The following is a 19984-nucleotide window of genomic DNA, read 5'->3' as shown; positions in this document are numbered from 1 at the left end:
TTACGTGATATTTTTGGCCAATAATATTGCATACAAATTTTTTTTTTAAAAATAAAAAATTTTAAATCAAAAAATAATTGTTGTGTGAGTACCGCACAGGTCCAATTACCGTGTTTACAAAATATTTTTCGAAAATATTAATATTCATAAAAGTTATCCAACTTTTATTAAAAATTTATGAAATCTCAAATTCTGAAATGTTATATCTAATTAGGCACGCATTGGCCTAACTAACATTCAAGATAAAACATTTTGCAAAAATTTTCAGTAAAACAAAAGTTTGAGGTAATTTTTATTTTGGTTTTCATTAGGTCACGTGATATTTTTGGCCAATGATATTGCATACAAATTTTTTGAAAAAAAATAAAAAATTTTAAATCAAAAAATAATTGTTGTGTTAGAACCGCACAGGTCCAATTACCGTGTTTACAAAATATTTTTCAAAAATATTAATATTCATAAAAGTTATGAAACTTTTATTAAAAATTTGTGAAATCTTAAAACCTAAAATTTTGTATTTTATTAGACGCGCATTGGCCTAACTAACATTCAAGATAAAACATTTCGCGAAAATTTTCAGTAAAACAAAAGTTTGAGGTAATTTTTATTTTGGGTTTAATTAGGTCACGTGATATTTTTGGCCAATGATATTGCATACAAATTGTTTGAAAAAAAATTAAAAACTTTAAATCGAAAAATAATTGTTGTGTTAGAACCGCACAGGTCCAATTACCGTGTTTACAAAATATTTTTCGAAAATATTAATATTTATAAAAGTTATGAAACTTTTATTAAAAATTTATGAAATCTCAAAACCTAAAATTTTGTATTTTATTAAACGCGCATTGGCCTAACTAACATTCAAGATAAAACATTTCGCGAAAATTTTCAGTAAAACAAAAGTTTGAGGTCATTTTTATTTTGGTTTTCATTAGATCACGTGATATTTTTGGCCAATGATATTGCATACAAATTTAAAAAAAAAAATAAAAAATTTTAAATCGAAAAATAATTTTTGTGTTAGAACCGCACAGGTCCAATTACCGTGTTTACAAAATATTTTTTAAAAAATATTAATATTCATAAAAGTTATGAAACTTTTATTAAAAATTTGTGAAATCTTAAAACCTAAGATTTTGTATTTTATTAGACGCGCATTGGCCTAACTAACATTCAAGATAAAACATTTCGCAAAAATTTTCAGTAAAACAAAAGTTTGAGGTAATTTTTATTTTGGCTTTAATTAGGTCACGTGATATTTTTGGCCAATGATATTGCATACAAATTTTTTTTTTTAAAATAACAAATTTTAAATCAAAAAATAATTGTTGTGTTAGAACCGCACAGGTCCAATTACCGTGTTTACAAAATATTTTTCGAAAATATTAATATTCATAAAAGTTATGAAACTTTTATAAAAAATTTATGAAATCTCAAAATCTGAAATTTTATATCTAATTAGGCGCGCATTGGCCTAACTAACATTCAAGATAAAACATTTTGCAAAATTTTTGAGTAGAACAAAAGTTTGAGATAATTTCTATTTTGGGTTTAATTAGGTCACGTGATATTTTTGGCCAATGATATTGCATACAAATTTTTTGAAAAAAAATAAAAATTTTAAATCGAAAAATAATTGTTGTGTTAGAACCGCACAGGTCCAATTACCGTGTTTACAAAATATTTTTCAAAAATATTGATTTTTAATAAAAATTTCATAACTTTTAAGAAAAATAATTGTTGTGTTAGAACCGCACAGGTCCAATTACCGTGTTTACAAAATATTTTTCGAAAATATTAATATTTATAAAAGTTATGAAACTTTTATTAAAAATTTATGATATCTCAAAACCTAAAATTTTGTATTTTATTAGACGCGCATTGGCCTAACTAACATTCAAGATAAAACATTTCGCAAAATTTTCAGTAAAACAAAAGTTTGAGGTAATTTTTATTTTGGTTTTCATTAGGTCACGTGATATTTTTGGCCAATGATATTGCATACAAATTTAAAAAAAAAAATAAAAAATTTTAAATCGAAAAATAATTGTTGTGTTAGAACCGCACAGGTCCAATTACCGTGTTTACAAAATATTTTTAAAAAAATATTAATATTCATAAAAGTTATGAAACTTTTATTAAAAATTTGTGAAATCTTAAAACCTAAGATTTTGTATTTTATTAGACGCGCATTGGCCTAACTAACATTCAAGATAAAACATTTCGCAGAAATTTTCAGTAAAACAAAAGTTTGAGGTAATTTTAATTTTGGCTTTAATTAGGTCACGTAATATTTTTGGCCAATGATATTGCATACAAATTTTTTGAAAAAAAATTAAAAATTTTAAATCGAAAAATAATTGTTGTGTTAGAACCGCACAGGTCCAATTACCGTGTTTACAAAATATTTTTCGAAAATATTAATATTCATAAAAGTTAAGAAACTTTTATTAAAAATTTATGAAATCTCAAAACCTAAAGTTTTGTATTTTATTAGACGCACATTGGCCTAACTAACATTCAAGATAAAACTTTTCGCGAAAATTTTCAGTAAAACAAAAGTTTGAGGTAATTTTTATTTTGGGTTTAATTAGGTCACGTGATATTTTTGGCCAATGATATTGCATACAAATTTTTTTTTTAAAAATAACAAATTTTAAATCAAAAAATAATTGTTGTGTTAGAACCGCACAGGTCCAATTACCGTGTTTACAAAATATTTTTCGAAAATATTAATATTCATAAAAGTTATGAAACTTTTATAAAAAATTTATGAAATCTCAAAATCTGATATTTTATATCTAATTAGGCGCGCATTGGCCTAACTAACATTCAAGATAAAACATTTTGCAAAATTTTTGAGTAGAACAAAAGTTTGAGATAATTTCTATTTTGGGTTTAATTAGGTCACGTGATATTTTTGGCCAATGATATTGCATACAAATTTTTTGAAAAAAAATAAAAATTTTAAATCGAAAAATAATTGTTGTGTTAGAACCGCACAGGTCCAATTACCGTGTTTACAAAATATTTTTCAAAAATATTAATATTCATAAAAGTTATGAAACTTTTATTAAAAATTCATGAAATCTCAAAACCTAAAGTTTTGTATTTTATTAGACGCGCATTGGCCTAACTAACATTCAAGATAAAACATTTCGCGAAAATTTTCAGTAAAACAAAAGTTTGAGATAATTTTTATTTTGGCTTTAATTGGGTCACGTGATATTTTTGGCCAATGATATTGCATATAAATTTTTTTTTAAAAATAAAAAATTTTAAATCAAAAAATAATTGTTGTGTGAGTACCGCACAGGTCCAATTACCGTGTTTACAAAATATTTTTCGAAAATATTAATATTCATAAAAGTTATGCAACTTTTATTAAAAATTTATGAAATCTCAAATTCTGAAATTTTATATCTAATTAGGCACGCATTGGCTTAACTAACATTCAAGATAAAACATTTTGCAAAAATTTTAAGTAGAACAAAAGTTTGAGATAATTTTTATTTTGGGTTTACTTAGTTCACGTGATATTTTTGGCCAATGATATTGCATACAAATTTTTTGAAAAAAAATAAAAATTTTAAATCGAAAAATAATTGTTGTGTTAGAACCGCACAGGTCCAATTACCGTGTTTACAAAATATTTTTCAAAAATATTAATATTCATAAAAGTTATGAAACTTTTATTAAAAATTTATGAAATCTCAAAACCTAAAGTTTTGTATTTTATTAGACGCGCATTGGCCTAACTAACATTCAAGATAAAACATTTCGCGAAAATTTTCAGTAAAACAAAAGTTTGAGATAATTTTTATTTTGGCTTTAATTAGGTTACGTGATATTTTTGGCCAATGATATTGCATACAAATTTTTTTTTTACAAATAAAAAATTTTAAATCAAAAAATAATTGTTGTGTGAGTACCGCACAGGTCCAATTACCGTGTTTACAAAATATTTTTCGAAAATATTAATATTCATAAAAGTTATCCAACTTTTATTAAAAATTTATGAAATCTCAAATTCTGAAATGTTATATCTAATTAGACACGCATTGGCCTAACTAACATTCAAGATAAAACATTTTGCAAAAATTTTAAGTAGAACAAAAGTTTGAGATAATTTTTATTTTGGGTTTACTTAGTTCACGTGATATTTTTGGCCAATGATATTGCATACAAATTTTTTGAAAAAAAATTAAAAATTTTAAATCGAAAAATAATTGTTGTGTTAGAACCGCACAGGTCCAATTACCGTGTTTACAAAATATTTTTCGAAAATATTAATATTCATAAAAGTTATGAAACTTTTATTAAAAATTTATGAAATCTTAAAACCTAAAATTTTGTATTTTGTTAGACGCGCATTGGCCTAACTAACATTCAAGATAAAACATTTCGCAAAAATTTTCAGTCACGTGATCATATGACCGGCCCTATGTACGCAAAATACAAAAAATTGGTAAGTTGATTATTTTGAGGAGTCTAAGTTGGGAACCAAAACTCGGAACTCAGTACTGAGAGTTGTGGGCCTTTCGCACTGAGCTAACTGCCACGACCTTTCAAAGATGCAAAATTGTATACATAGCTTAAGTAAGCACTTGTAATAATAAAAAAAACTAGATTTATTTGATAAATAAAATATGGTTCGAAAATATTTGATTATTTTTAACATAAATTTTTATAAATAAAAAAAGATATGCATAAACATTAACTAAGAATATTACAAACCTTTGATTTTTAATAAACAAACAAGCATTTATATATATAATACAAACAAAAACTAATATTTAACCCAGTTTTAAGTTGGTGATATTAGGATATAAATTATAGTAAATTTTAAATTTTTAAAATTGATTTTTATTAAATAAACAAGCATTTAAATATGATAAATAAACGAAAATTATTTTTCTAATATGTTTTTTAATTACTTATATTAAAAAATACATCATACCAAATTTTCAATGCTTAATGTCGAACTTTAATTTTTAATGAACAAACCAGCATTTAAATATAAAAAACAAACAAGAATTATTTTTTAATTTATTTTCGAATTATAAATATTATAAGATAAAACCGACCAAAATTTAAAAACCTAATAACAATCTTTAAATTTAAATAAACAAACACCTATTAATTAGTAATTAGTGACAAAAATTAAATTCGTTTTTAAGTTACTAATATCATGATATACAATTGACAAAAATTTAAAAAATTAATAACAACCTTTAAATTTTAATAAACAAACACCTATTATTAAGTAATTAGTGATAAAAATTAAAATTTTAATTTATTTTTGAGTTAGTAATATCATAATATACAATTGACCAAGATTTAAAAAATTAATAACAACTTTTAAATTTTAATAAACAAACACCTATTAATTAGTGATTAGTGATAATTAAATATCGTAAATAAGAGGTTTGCGATTCGTTGGGATAATAACAAACATACTAAAAATTTAGAACTTTTAGTTTTAAAGAACAAAAGTTATCGTCTTTCAAAATTCTGACTAGAAAGAATAAAAATAATAACTAGATTTATTTGATAAATAAAATATGGTTCGAAATCGTTTGATTCTTTTTTATAAATATAATTTATTTAGTAAGTTTATTAATTAAATTATAAATTTAAATATGAACTTTTTTATATTTAAACCTAATTTTAACAAACGAACACGCATTCATTGATATTGTAATAGAAAAGTAAACTAAATTTAAAAGCAAAATACCGATCTTAATTTTTTAGTAATCAAACGAGTATTAAAATATAATAATAACAAAACAATTAAAAAAAAAATTTTACACATTTTTGACTTATACTTTAACATTTTACTTAAATTTTCAACCAATATTTTTTACTTTAATAGACAGCGAAAAGGACGATTTTTGACGGCGACCAGAACGCTATTAAATTATTCAAGCGTTAAACTCACACTGATTCGTTATTTTATAAAAAAACTAAAATAATGATTAAACGATATTTAGCTAGAGTTAAATCTTCATTTTAAATAGCAACATACAAAATAATAATACCAACAACATATTAAAATTTCAGAAAATGTAATCTTTAAATTTTAATAATAAAATATATTAATTAATAATTAGTGATAATTAAATGTCGTAAATAAGAGGTTTGCGATTCGTTGGGATAATAACAAACATACTAAAAATTTAGAACTTTTAGTTTTAAAGAACAAAAGTTATTGTCTTTCAAAATTCTGACTAGAAAGAATAAAAACAATAATAACTAGATTTATTTGATAAATAAAATATGGTTCGAAATTGTTTGATTCTTTTTTATAAATATAATTTATTTAGTAGGTTTATTAATTAAATTATAAATTTAAATATGAACTTTTTTATATTTAAACCTAATTTTAACAAACGAACACGCATTCAATGATATTGTAATAGAAAAATAACTAAATTTAAAAGCAAAATACCTATCGTAATTTTTTAGTAATCAAACTAGTATTAAAATATAATAATAACGAAATAATTAAAAAAAAATTTTTACACATTTTTGACTTATACTTTAACATTTTACTTAAATTTTCAACCAATATTTTTTACTTTAATAGACAGCGAAAAGGACGATTTTTGACGGCGACCAGAACGCTATTAAATTATTCAAGCGTTAAATTCACACTGATTCGTTATTTTATAAAAAAACTAAAATAATGATTAAACGATATTTAGCTAGAGTTAAATCTTCATTTTAAATAGCAACATACAAAATAATAATGCCAACAACATATTAAAATTTCAGCAAATTTAATCTTTAAATTTTAATAATAAAATATATTAATTAGTAATTAGTGACATTTAAATGTCGTAAATAGGAGGTTTGCGATTCGTTGGGATAATAATAAACATACTAAAAATTTAGAACTTTTACTTTTAAAGAACAAAAGTTATCGTCTTTCAAAATTCGTCAAATAAGAATAAAAACAATAATAATAATAATAATAAATATAATGACAATAACAATATGTTTCGAAATCTAAGATTTCGAACCATAATAAATACACTGACAATAACAATATGTTTCGAAATCTAAGATTTCGAACCATAATAACTAGATTTATTTGATAAATAAAATATGGTTCGAAATTATTTGATTATTTTTAACATAAATTTTTAAAATTAAAAAAGGTTTACAAAAATTAACTAAAAATATTACATATATTTGATTTTTAATAAACAAACAAGCATTTAAATATTAAATACATACAAAAATTAATATTTTAACCGAGTTTTAAGTTGTTAATATTAGGATACACATTAGACTAAATTTTTAATTCCTAAAATTGATTTTTGATTTTTAATAAATAAACAAGCATTTACCTATGATAAATAAACAAAAATTATTTTTTAAATATGTTTTTTTAACTCCTTATATTATAAAATACATTATATCAAATTTTAAATACTTAATGTCGAACTTTAATTTTAAATAAATAAACAATAATTTAAATATAATAAACATACAAAAATTAAATTTTTTATCTATTTTTGAGTTACTGCTATCATGATATACAATAGACCAAGATTTAAAAAAGCAATAACAATCTTTAAATTTTAATAAATAAACATCTCTTAATAAGTAATTAGTGATAAAAATTAAAATTTTAATTCATTTTTGAGTTACTAATATCATGATATACAAAGGGCCAAGATTTAAAAAATAAATAACAATCTTTAAATTTTAATAAATAAACACCTATTGATTAGTAATTAGTGATCAAAATTAAAATTTTAATTCATTTTTGAGTTACCAATATCATGATATACAAATGGCCAAGATTTAAAAAATAAATAACAATCTTTAAATTTTAATAAATAAACACCTATTGATTAGTAATTAGTGATCAAAATTAAAATTTTAATTCATTTTTGAGTTACCAATATCATGATACACAAATTGGCCAAGATTTAAAAAATAAATAACAATCTTTAAATTTTATTAAATAAACACCTATTAATTAGTAATTAGTGATAAAAATCAAAATTTTATTTCATTTTTGAGTTACCGATATCATGATATACAAATGGCCAAGATTTAAAAAATAAATAACAAACTTTAAATTTTAATAAATAAACACCTATTAATTAGTAATTAGTGATAATAAAATGTTGTAAATAGGAGAATGAAAACACAATCTGATAATAAACAACATACTAAAATTTCAAAACTGTAAATGTTCACAAAAAAAAGTTATGTTAACTCAAAATTTACAGCTTATAAGACACTGGAAAAGATTAATAATAATAATAATAATATATACCTGACCAAAATTTGAAAAGCTAATAACGATTCCTAAATTTTAATAAATAAACACCTATTAATTAGTAATATTTAAATTATCAAAATAAGAGGGTTGGAACACGATATGATAATAAACAACATATTAAAATTTTGAAGATTTATATACACAAAATCAAAAGTTATTCGATTTCAAAATTCGGATTAGTAAGAATAAAAATAAAAATAATAAAAATACGGACAATAACAATATGTTCGAAATCTAAGATTTCGAACCATAATAATAAATACACTGACAATAACAATATGTTTCGAAATCTAAGATTTCGAACCATAACTAGTTTACCTTATGTTTTTTACAGTTTTCAACAACAAACTTTTATTTAAAAAAAAAAAAGAAAAAAAGGCATCTACAAGCCGAACACCTTACTAGTGAGCTATCAAGCTTGTTTGAAAATTATTGCTGAACTACATGCATTAGTACCTGGAACAATACGACAAAAAATAAAATACAAAAATTTTTGGTAGATGTGTCATAACTTTATTAAATATTAATACTTTTTTTTTAATAATTGCGCTATTTGGGTCAATGCATTTTAATTGGTATAATTAAATTCAATTTAAAAATTTTGATTTAAAAAAAAAAAAAAAAAAAAATTGACCAATGTTTATATGGTACCAATATAGGTCAAGTGAGGTCAACTTAGGCAAATAAAAAAAGTTTCTAATTTATTTTCTACAGAATAGTTTTGCAAATTTTTTTATCAAGTATGTTAGTTAGGTCAATGCTCATCTAATAAAACGCTAAATTTTGAGTTTTGAAATTTAGCAAAAATTCAGTAAATATGTCATAACTTTATTAATTATTAATATTTTTTAATAATTTTTCATAAATACGCTATTTATAAAAAAAAAATTATTAAAAAATATTAATATTTATTAAAGTTATGACATATTTACTGAATTATTGACCTAACTAACATACTTGATAAAAAAATTTGCAAAAATATTTTGTAGAAAAAAAATTAGAAACTTTTTTTATTTGCTTCAGTAAATATGTCATAACTTTAATAAATATTAATATTTTTTTTTTATTTTTTATTAATGCTTAGGTCATATTTAGGTCTATTTAGGTCAATGCGTTTTAAGGAGTATAACTAAAAATCGATTGAAAAATTTTGATTCTTGCAAAAAAAAAATTATAATGAATTACGGCGGTTTAGAAACAATTGCTTAACTACATACATAGATATCTGGGGCGATACGTCACACTAAAAGCACGAGTGATAATTTTTTTAAATGGAATCTCTGCGTTAACGGGGGTTTGAACTTAAGCGTTAGGTTTAACATCTAAACACCTTAGTAGTGAGCTATCAGGCTTGCACGAAAAGAATTGCTTAACTACACACATTAATACCTGGAACAATACAACATACAAAAAAATAAAATACAAAAAAATTATTACATTTTTTATTACATAATTTAAAATTCATTTAAAAATTTTGATTTTGAATAAAAAATTTTGACAAATATTGAATGCTACCAATTTAATTCAAGGGGGGTCAACTTAAGCCAATGAAAAATATCTCTAACTTGCGTAGAACTTTAACATCTAACATAGAAAAGTTCAAAGTTCACGCAGCTAGTTGCAAAGGGTGAGATTGTTGATTGAAGTTGGCGAAACGTAGCATTGAATTAGCACAGGCATCTAAAAAAATAATGCGTTTTTAAAATATAGTTAATGCGTTTTTAAAATACAGTTTCCTAAATAAATCGTAAGGTGTATTAATACAATATCGTAAATGCAATTGTGTATAATGTAGTCTTGTATTATACTACTATCGTACTTTTTCATTATTAGACAAACGCTTTAAATTGTTAATGTCATGACTGTTGATTAACCTAACTGCGAACTTACAATGTTAATTAGCCTGAAGTATTAATTGTTTTCCATTTTTACTACCATGTGACCCTAGGTTTATTTATACAATTTTCCACAGTATTAAATCAAAAAGTTAAAAAGAAGTAGACACAAATAAATTTAATAAACTAAATTTATAACAAAAATATATAATTTTACTGATTTTAAGTTATTAAAATTATGAAACTGTTATTCTTATGTTGTCGCGATTAGTTTAAAATAAATAAGTTAATCACAATTTTTAATTTTTAACTTTATTGAAAACCTACTTTTGAACACTGATAAAATGTGCTTTCGAATATTGATTTTCTTGTACGAAAGATTGTTTTAAATAACCTTTGCCACGAATCTATATAAAAAATATTTACAAGTTGAACTACGACACATTTAGTAACAACCCTTGATGCAAAATTAAACTTTTCAATTTACACTCAAAACTAAAACGTAAAACAATCTTAAATTTAGTTGTCATGGTTTTCGTTAGACGCTTACAAGTAAAACTAGTTTACCTTATGTTTTTTACACAAAACTTTTATTTTAAGTTTATTTATAGGCAGATATAAGACTGATAAATCGCATGCTAATAACAACTAACAAAAAGTTTAAAAAAATACACGTAATATGTTTTTTTGTTAGTGTGCTGTCTGTTTAACTTAATTTTTAGCAAATCTTTGACTAAAATGACCTCAAATTCTCAAAGTGTGTTTGGCCGGGTAAGAGCCAGTTCTAAAATTGGTGCAGATTACGATCAAGCAGGAAATGTAATAAACATTGAAACAAGGGAAGATTCGGAACAACAAGTTCGTTTTGATAAAACTATTGACCTTTTGGTGGCCGCTGGTTACTTCCGAGCTCGAATTAAGGGTTTATCTTCTTTTGATAAAGTAGTTGGTGGAATGACATGGTGTATAACCAATTGTAATTACGATTTGGATATCGATTTGTTGTTCCAAGAAAACTCGACAATCGGTCAAAAAATTTCGCTCACCGAAAAAATTGTGAGTGTTCTACCGAAAATGAAGTGTCCTCATGCAATTGAACCTCACCAAATTCAGGGTCTGGATTTTAAAAGTATTTTTCCAGTGGTTCAATGGCTTGTCAAGAAGGTTATTGAAACTAGAGAAGAAATGGGAGATCTGATTAGAGCTTACAGCATTTCGCAGTTTGACAAACATCATAAAATGCCAGGAGATAAGTTAAAGTCAGCTAAAAATGATTCAATTTCTACTCTTAAATATCATTATCGGCCAATTAGGAAATACAAGAGATCTGATAAGTTTAATTTAACAACAGAAGAAGCAAAAGTATCATCAACACTGTTGGAATATGGCGGACGATCAACTGTGAAGTCAAGAAAAAAGAAAACCGAAAATGATGAAAAAAATCAAGACATGGAACGGGAAGGTATGAAAATGAAATCTGCAGATGAAGAAGCTAATATTTCACTTACAAAATTATCGATTTCAAAATCGCAAAATCTTCAAGATGAAAATGAGAACGAAGAAAATGAAATTAGATTAGCCCAAGAAAAAACTCTTCAAAAACTTCAAAAAAACATGTCAGAAATGAGCGGAAAGGAAATAGAAGGGAAAGTTGCCTCGAAAATAATTGGATCCTTCGTTGAAATGCAATCAAAGGAAATTCAAGAAATTTCAACTGAATATGCAAAAAAAAAGGAAGAAATTGAGACCAGATTAAAATCGAAACCAGTCGTTCCTGCTCGCTTGACACCAAAACAAAAGCATGAAATTAAAGTTGAAAAACTTACGAAGATAGTATTAGAAAAAAAAGAGGCCTACAAGGAAGTCAAAAATAATGCAAAACCCCTTGCTTTGGAAAAGAGAGAATTTGAAGCTCGATTTGAAGAATTAAGTGAAAATAAAGAAGTTTTGGAAGAAAAAATGAGAGAGGTGTCAAGTTTAGAAGAAGGTGCTGATGTTAGCGTCTTAAGTAAAATCCGGGAGCTTGTTGCTTTAAACGAAAACTTAAAACAAAAAGAAGTCAAGTTTAAAGCAGATTGCAAAGAAAAGGCTGCTGCCATGAAGGAAGAAATAGCCAACCTTCAAAACCAGTTAAACAACCGTTCTTCCACCGACAATGAAAACATCTCTGTTGTAGAAAAACAGTGGATGGAAGACTCCAAAAGACTTGCCAAAATTCGACTCTTATTGGCCTCTAAGAACCGTGAAGTTGCAAAGTTAAGCAGAAAAATTGATGAGGTTCCAACAAGAGCTGAGTTGACTCAATATCAACGGAGATTTGTTGAACTTTATGACCAGGTTTGGTTTTAATATCTTTTGCGTTACGTGCATAAAAGTGTCATAGATTACAAACTGTAACATTAAATAATTTTTTTTAATATTTATTCTAATTTATTTTCAGATTTCCTCAACTCATAAGGAAACGAAGCAGTTTTACACAATGTACAACACATTGGATGATACAAGAAGATATATGGAAAAAGAGGTCGACTTATTGGACTCCATTTATGACAGTTTTGAGACAGCTAAAACCTCACAAGCAACCATGGTTCAATATCTCAGACAGTTTGAGAAAATTGTGGCAGGAATTCGAGGAAATAAAATCAAGGTAAGTTTGGTATTTTGTCTGTACATCTTTTAATTTTTAAGTAGGCCTATATAGAAGTGTTTACCTTCTTTTTTATTTAATCACTTCAGCTGTCCAATCTAGAATTTTTTATAATTTTAATCTTTGTTTAAGGTTGAGAAAACAAGACAAGCAGAGAAAATGCGCCGCGACGAGCTTTCCGATCGACATTTTGAGCTCGTAGAACAACATCGACTTTATGTGAAAACTATCCGGGATTTTCAAGAAGAATGCAGAAAAAATGAAATTCTATGCTCAAAATTAAAGCAATAGGTGTTTAAATTCTCCATATATTACTCATCAGTGTATTTTTAATGAAACAAATTGTGTTCCTATTAATCTAGTAAATTGCCATAAAACATGCTTTGAATTGGACTGCTATCTTTTGTGCAATATGTTGATTTATGTAATGAACTTCAAGTGTTACTATATTGCGTTTAATTAAAATGCCATAAAATTTCAAACGTATGTTATCAATTTTTACTATTTTCAGATCAATATAATATTTATTCATTAAATTCCTGACATCAATTAAAAACCATATTACGTAATGGACATCTTCCCCAAAACATTATTTTACTGACAATAAACATTTTTTATTAATACTCTTTTACCCCAGCCCTCCCCTTTAAAATGCCCTGAAAAAATATTCGGTAAAACGTGGCTTTTAAAATTTTTTTTTGGAAATGTGTCCATTCTATAATATACTCCAATACTAAACATATTTATTGATTATATTTTTAATCATATTTTACTATTGAAACCCACTGACCTTTATATAAATTACTCCGTTTTTGAGTATTATTTTATTTTTCTTGATTTGATTTTTACTTTGCAGCAAATAACTTCAATTTCATTGCATTTTGATTTATTAAACATAAAATAAATATTCTCATTATTATTGTGATTAATAGAAAAAGATTGTTTTTTAGTCATCGATAATTATTGGACCTTTCAGTTTTGTCGGCTTTGATATTTTCTAAAAAAAACAGGATTTTGAAATTTAATTTTATTACAGAAATAGTTCTACCATAAATTAACTTACATATATATATAAGTTATTAAAAAAAACTTTAAATCTAGGTTTTTGACGTTAAACTATTTAAACAAAAGTAGATATTAAAAAAATACATTTAAAAAAAATATTTTACACGAGTTTAATTAAAATAAAATACCAAAGTTTATTTACCTTTTTTTTGTCCACATAATAAAGTCCCATCTTGGTCAAACCACAATTCACTTTCTCAGCACAATCATCACTGTGAATCTGAATTTCACTACTCCTATAAGTACATGAAATATTTCTTAAAAGTCAATTTTTGTTGACATAAAATTTTTTTTAGAATGACCAACAACTTACTTATATAGTTGTCCACATGTAGGGCATTTCATTAACTTACAACCTTCAAAGTCTGCCCTGTTAATTCTTTTCTGGTAAGGTTTTGGTTCTCTATATAATAAAGAACGTTATAATTTTATAAATATTTAAAAAATTATAAAAGTTGGTTTACTTGCTATATTGAATCCACTTGAGTTGTTCGTCTGGAGTTAGAGTTGAGTTCTCTGAAGTATCAACATGACTGCCTGGTGCATTGCTCTATTATTTAAATTTTTGTTCTTCAATTATATTAGGAAATTTATTTAAAAATTTTTTTTTAAATACTAACACTCTTCCAAAACATTTTTTTACCAGAAAGTAAAACAAAATAATTAATTAAAATTTTAACATTTTCGTAATTGCAAAATCATCTTAATGGGACAGTTAACTGTGATGAAAAAATATTTTAACAATTAACAACTATTATAGAATATAATTACTAGTTGGTTTATTCTATTAACAGTGTTGTGGGATTGATTGCTTAAACTTGGTTCAGAATTATAAGTTAAACTATCACCACATGAAGCAGCATGGAGCTCTATGGTGGAACCAGCAAACATTTCTAAAACAAAAATGATATTTAACTAAACTTTTTCTACAATTTTTTTATATATATACTAGATTTATACATAAAATATATTTTAGATTTATACATAAAAAAAAAATATAAACTGAACTTACCCATACATATAGGGCAAGCTACCATTTCAACAGAAGGGTCAAGAAATAATTGCTGGGGTTGAATGGAAGGGGATGAAGTTATTACAATAGGAGGAGATGGCTTCTTTACTTTGGCTGGAGACTGATGCGATGGTGATTCACTTTAAACAAAAACAATAAAGTTTTAAAAAAAATTTTAAACAAAACAAAAAAAATTTTAAAGCAATAAAAAATTAAAACCACTTTTTTGTCAAAAAAAACAAACTAAACTAAATAATTATAAAAATTTTTGTTGGTAGTATGAAAAAACATAGCATGCTAAAAATATTAAACTTACTGAAGTTTTCTTTTTGCAGAGGTACCAGGCAAGTTATCAGATTGTTGATGTTGTTGGTGGTTTGACACGAGGTTAACAAATCTACTTGTTACCTCTTGAAAATATGATCTCCCATCTCTGTTGAGTTTAACATCGTTTTTCGATTCAAATTGCTTGCGCAGATCTGTAAAGTTCAACTAAGTGGTAACAGTAGTCCATGTAAAATAATAAAAAATTGACATTGGTTATATTGAAATTTAAAAGAAAAAAATTAATGTGGAATAGCTATAGGTCAGCCAATTTATATATTTTTGCATTTAATTTTTCTTTAAATAATTGAAATTTGTATACCTTTAAGTTTAACTTCATTTGGGTTAAAATTATCCATATCCAATTCATTAAAAAATCTTTTAATTGCTTTCTTAAGTTGTTTTATTTGCTTCTCTGTATACACTGTTTCAGTTTGAACAGTTGGGCTTTCAATTAATTCACTTTTTGGAATATTTTTTTCTTTTATTTGATTTTCAGATATAATTTTTCCTGGTGAGATAGATTTTTTATGTTGATCTTTGTTAATTTTTTTATCAGTTGTTTTAAATTCATTTTGATTTTTTTGAATATTTGATTTGCTGGGAGTTAAATTTTTTTTAACTTTTGTATTAGTTTTATGACATTGTTCTTTATGTTGAGAACTTGTACTTGAACTTTGGTTCTAAAACACAAACATATTATATTTAAGGTGGTATATACATTTTATGTTTGTTAAATTTAGGGGGAAAATTAATCATATTTCTTAATTAATAAACAAGAAAAAATAAATTTATTTACCTTTGGTGGAATTAAGAATTGTTTCTGTTGTTTTGGATTTTTCGCTGGAGTTATATTTTTTACTATATTTAAAGATTTTGATGGGTTTGCAGAATTTTTAATGCTTGAAGGGGACTGTTAATTCAATAAGAAATAAAATTATTGAAATATTTAATTTATTACAAAATATTAAGTTTTATTACCAGCTTGTGAAGTGAGTGTTATTTTAAATTTGTACAAGTATAACACTCTGAGTCTTTTTTTTGTATATATCTTTATCCTCGATGTGGAAAGGTCGAATGTGCGACCTAAACATAGAGTAACATCAGTTACTTCGACCCAGTCTCAAGTTGCCTGTGGCATTTGGGATATTATGAAGAATATAATTGCCCGGTAATTATGCTGCTGATTAAGTGCTGGGTCAGCAGGAGTTTATACCATTTATAGCGCCTTGTAGCAAGTGTTCTTACCACTACACCTCGATGCTTTTGTTACCATTCAGTAAAAAAAAAAAAACTTTAAGTGAATTTACCTAAAACAGTAAAAACTATATATATATACCTTAAGACCATTAAGATTTGGAGATTTCATTTTTGAAGCAAGAACCATTTTTGCTGTTCGGTTTAATGCTGACTCATCATTTTCTACATGACCAGATCCTGACAACCTTTTCAACTTTTTCTCCAACAATGAATTATTGGGAGTCAGGTTTCTATTTAAATAAGTAATGTAAAAACTTTCTTGTCTTCGAATAGGGCTTACATAAGAGTTACATGTAAACAAAAATGTACTCACTTTTGTCTAATTTTTTCCATTAATTTGGTTAAATTTGGGTTTTGTGATGTGAAATTTTTATCCTGATAGTCTGTAATCTTATAATAAAAAATAACTACGTTAAGAGTTTTAACAACATCACTAGATAAATAATATTTAAAAAATAGTGAAACAAAATTAAAAAATATCTAATTAGTATGTACAAATACACTTTTTATTATTTAGAAGTTTTATTTTTTCTCAAACACAGAATTACCCCTACCTGCTTTTGGGGTGTAGTATTTAATTTTGTTTCTGTATTTTTTGGAGTTCCAAACCTGATAAACTCTAAACCAAACTGTTTGTTTTTGGTATAGGGTTGCCATAAAATTACTTTAATTTTGTCCCAAAATTTTTTGGCAACATCAGGTTTCAAGTGATCTAAAAATAGATTGAAATAATTTTTTTTTGTTTTAAAAAATACTTAACAGTTCATTTTTTTGTTTTTTGTATATACATCTTTATCCTCAATGTGGGAAGGTCAAATGTAGAACCTAAACATGGAGTAACAACAGTTACCCTGACCCAGTATTGAGTTGCCTGTGGCAGTTTGGGATTTTATAGATTATATTTGCTCAATAATTAAGCTGCTAAAAAAGTGCTGGGTCAACAGAAGTTTATACTGTTTATAACGCCTTACTCAAAGGCACTACAGCATGAAATCACTGGGAATCAAACCCAGGACCTTGTGTATGTTAGGGGAGTGTTCTGACCACTACACCAAGCTGCCGGCTTAATAAAATAATATATTTATATATTACCTTCATAATTAAACATTTTGCATCCCGATTTATTTTTTCCCATTTTTGCATCAATAGAAGTCTGGGTCATCATAGTTGGAAGAATAACCAACATTTCCTTATAGGTTGGCCATGACTCCAACCCTACTTGGATTTTCATTGAAGCCACATTACAATACCCTGGCAATTATAAAAATATATATTTGATACTGGTAGTTTTAAATAAGTTTTTTTGATAATTGTGGAACTAAAAACACAATGTTTTAAGGAACTTTATTAGAGTTACCACATGAAGGTGAACAAATTAGTTTATTTTTAAAAATTACCAATATCAATGTAATGAATTTGCATAGGTTTTTCAAACAAAAATTCAACACTAATTTCCGCAGTTTGATCCCCGACAGCAGACATCCATTTTTTTCCGTTTAACAAATTGGCCGCAGGGTATTTTTCATCCTACATTGAATAAAATTTTATTTACAAAAAGCTAAAATATTTGTAACAATCAACAAAAGGTTTTTTAGGGCCATTAAAATTTCCAATCTTTGTTTTCTTTGGAATTGAAATTAACCTAAATTTTTTTATAAAAATTCAATGGTATCTTTAATTATTTAAAACAGTTTTTCTTTGAAGTGGGGTCAAATTAACCCCAAAAAAGTTGGTGCCTCATTACCCAAAAAAAACTATTGCACCTACAGATTCTGTAAAAAAATATTTCCCCAAAAAGGGGAACCAGGTCAGGTAAAAAAGTACCCCAGAAATATATTTTAAATGATACAGAATCTAAAATTTAAATAATAATAATATTAAATTTCTGATGATATTACTAAAAAATAAGAATTATTATTCAAAAAATAGGTAACATAATGAATCTAACCACCACCAATATGTCTTTTATTGTTAATTGGCTGTTGTTTAAAATAAAACATTTTTAATAATTATAAATTAAATGTTTGAGGTTTTTTTAAAAGCGATAATTATAAATTTCAAAAATATCTACCGTTGCAAGTTTGTTAACAATTAAAAACACAAACAATAAAGAAAAGGTTTGAATAATATTTAAAAAAACGCCAATTTTTAGACAGAATTATAAACTTATGTAAATTTATAAACTTAAACTTACCTCGGAAGTTACTTTGGTTATTTCTTTGATAATTATTGGTGCCATATTTTATAAAATCCACCCTTATTTAAAAAAAATTTAACTTAAAGTCAAGTTTATTCGCAACAGATTTACAAAAACGAGTTAAGTACCGCCACGTGACGTCATATTTTGGTTGGAATGAAATCATGCGAAGAATTCGCAATGCTCTTTTATCCTCAACAATACTTACTTGTTTATTGATTAAATTTCAAAATTTTAAAGAATGACTAATTTATTTCACAATTTCAGATTTTGAACTTCAATATAAAATTTATAAGTCTTGTATGCTTTTTAGGAGAATTTTTTATTTTTGAAGAACCTAGACATAATTTTTTAAGTAACCTAGACTTAAGAGGTCGTATCTGAATGACACAAATTCAAATGTTCAAAGATATGCAAAACACCTTAGCAAAGTAATTTAATCTTTACAATATAGATTACAAAATTTTGCAATCCAATTAACAATAAAATCAAAGACACCTTGTAAGAAAACAGATGTGAACATAAATAACAAAATTGATTTTTTTTTGGAAATTTCGACCTGGCATGGAGAAAAAAAAATTTAAGTCAGGGATACCTTATTCCGGGTCAAATATATTGTACAACGAGGTATTCCTACAATCCAGGGGGGATTTTTGAATACAAGAGCCGGCAAATTTTCCCACTAACAACTCTGGTCTAAATAGCAAATAAAACTAAATCTAGTCTAACTATATAGAAACCTTATGCATTTTGCTAAAATTAAAAGTTTAAAATCTTAATTTTAGTGCATTTTTATATTAATAGCCTACAACGTCTTTAAATATCATTAAACTTTGTTTTGGTTAATAAATATAGAGTTAGTTGCTAACAAAAGCCTCGTAGTTGCCTTTGTTTTGGTTAATAAATATAGAGTTAGTTGCTAACAAAAGCCTCGTAGTTGCCTCATTGATACTTGATATGTGTTCTATTGTTTAACCAATCCAGTGACGAACAGAAAATTTGATAGTAAAATTTTGGCCGAAAATTGTTTAACCTTATTTTTATGAGAATTAAAATCGTATAAATTGCGAAAAATTCGCCATGAAAAGGCATTCGAACAATATTACAGAGTTGAAACAGTTGAAAAAGAAGTTTATAATAAAACATAAACGAAAAAAATAAATCGAAAAGAACGTTATTAAACTTCAAGAAAATGCTAAAGGTATGATTAAAAATTTTATCAAACTATTCATTAATGATCTAGAGTAAACATAATTTTATTAATAATTTTTTTTAGATAATTTTTGCCATCTCCGTATTGCTTTTTGCAATTTATTCAACAAGAGTCGAAGGAAAAGTTGTC

At 25.2% G+C, this 19984-nt stretch overlaps 2 protein-coding genes across 2 annotated transcripts; one reads left to right on the top strand and one right to left on the bottom strand.

Annotated features, from left to right (window-relative positions):
• Positions 1-9929: 9929 nt before the first annotated feature.
• LOC145751993 (uncharacterized) lies at positions 9930-18774 on the bottom strand. Its single transcript, XM_082568173.1, has 16 exons — positions 18640-18774; positions 17843-17972; positions 17538-17696; positions 17000-17157; positions 16759-16835; positions 16525-16675; positions 15985-16098; positions 15508-15868; positions 15178-15340; positions 14862-15001; positions 14621-14742; positions 14314-14399; positions 14163-14252; positions 13992-14085; positions 13575-13781; positions 9930-9982 (listed from the first exon to the last, which is right to left on the bottom strand). The coding sequence occupies exons 1-15, from the start codon at positions 18682-18684 to the stop codon at positions 13731-13733; spliced, it is 1941 nt and encodes a 646-aa protein (XP_082424299.1). The 5' UTR covers positions 18685-18774; the 3' UTR covers positions 9930-9982; positions 13575-13730.
• Positions 10837-13634, top strand: LOC145751992 (coiled-coil domain-containing protein 93-like). Its single transcript, XM_082568172.1, has 3 exons — positions 10837-12474; positions 12578-12784; positions 12917-13634. Exons 1-3 carry the CDS (start codon positions 10876-10878, stop codon positions 13073-13075), a joined length of 1965 nt encoding a protein of 654 aa, XP_082424298.1. The 5' UTR covers positions 10837-10875; the 3' UTR covers positions 13076-13634.
• Positions 18775-19984: the final 1210 nt, after the last annotated feature.

This window comes from Corella eumyota, chromosome 5 (genome assembly GCF_963082875.1).
Source record: "Corella eumyota chromosome 5, kaCorEumy4.1, whole genome shotgun sequence".
NCBI lineage: Eukaryota > Metazoa > Chordata > Ascidiacea > Phlebobranchia > Corellidae > Corella > Corella eumyota.
Note: the sequence above shows the minus strand (reverse complement) of the source record. Positions and strands in the feature narration are given on the sequence as shown.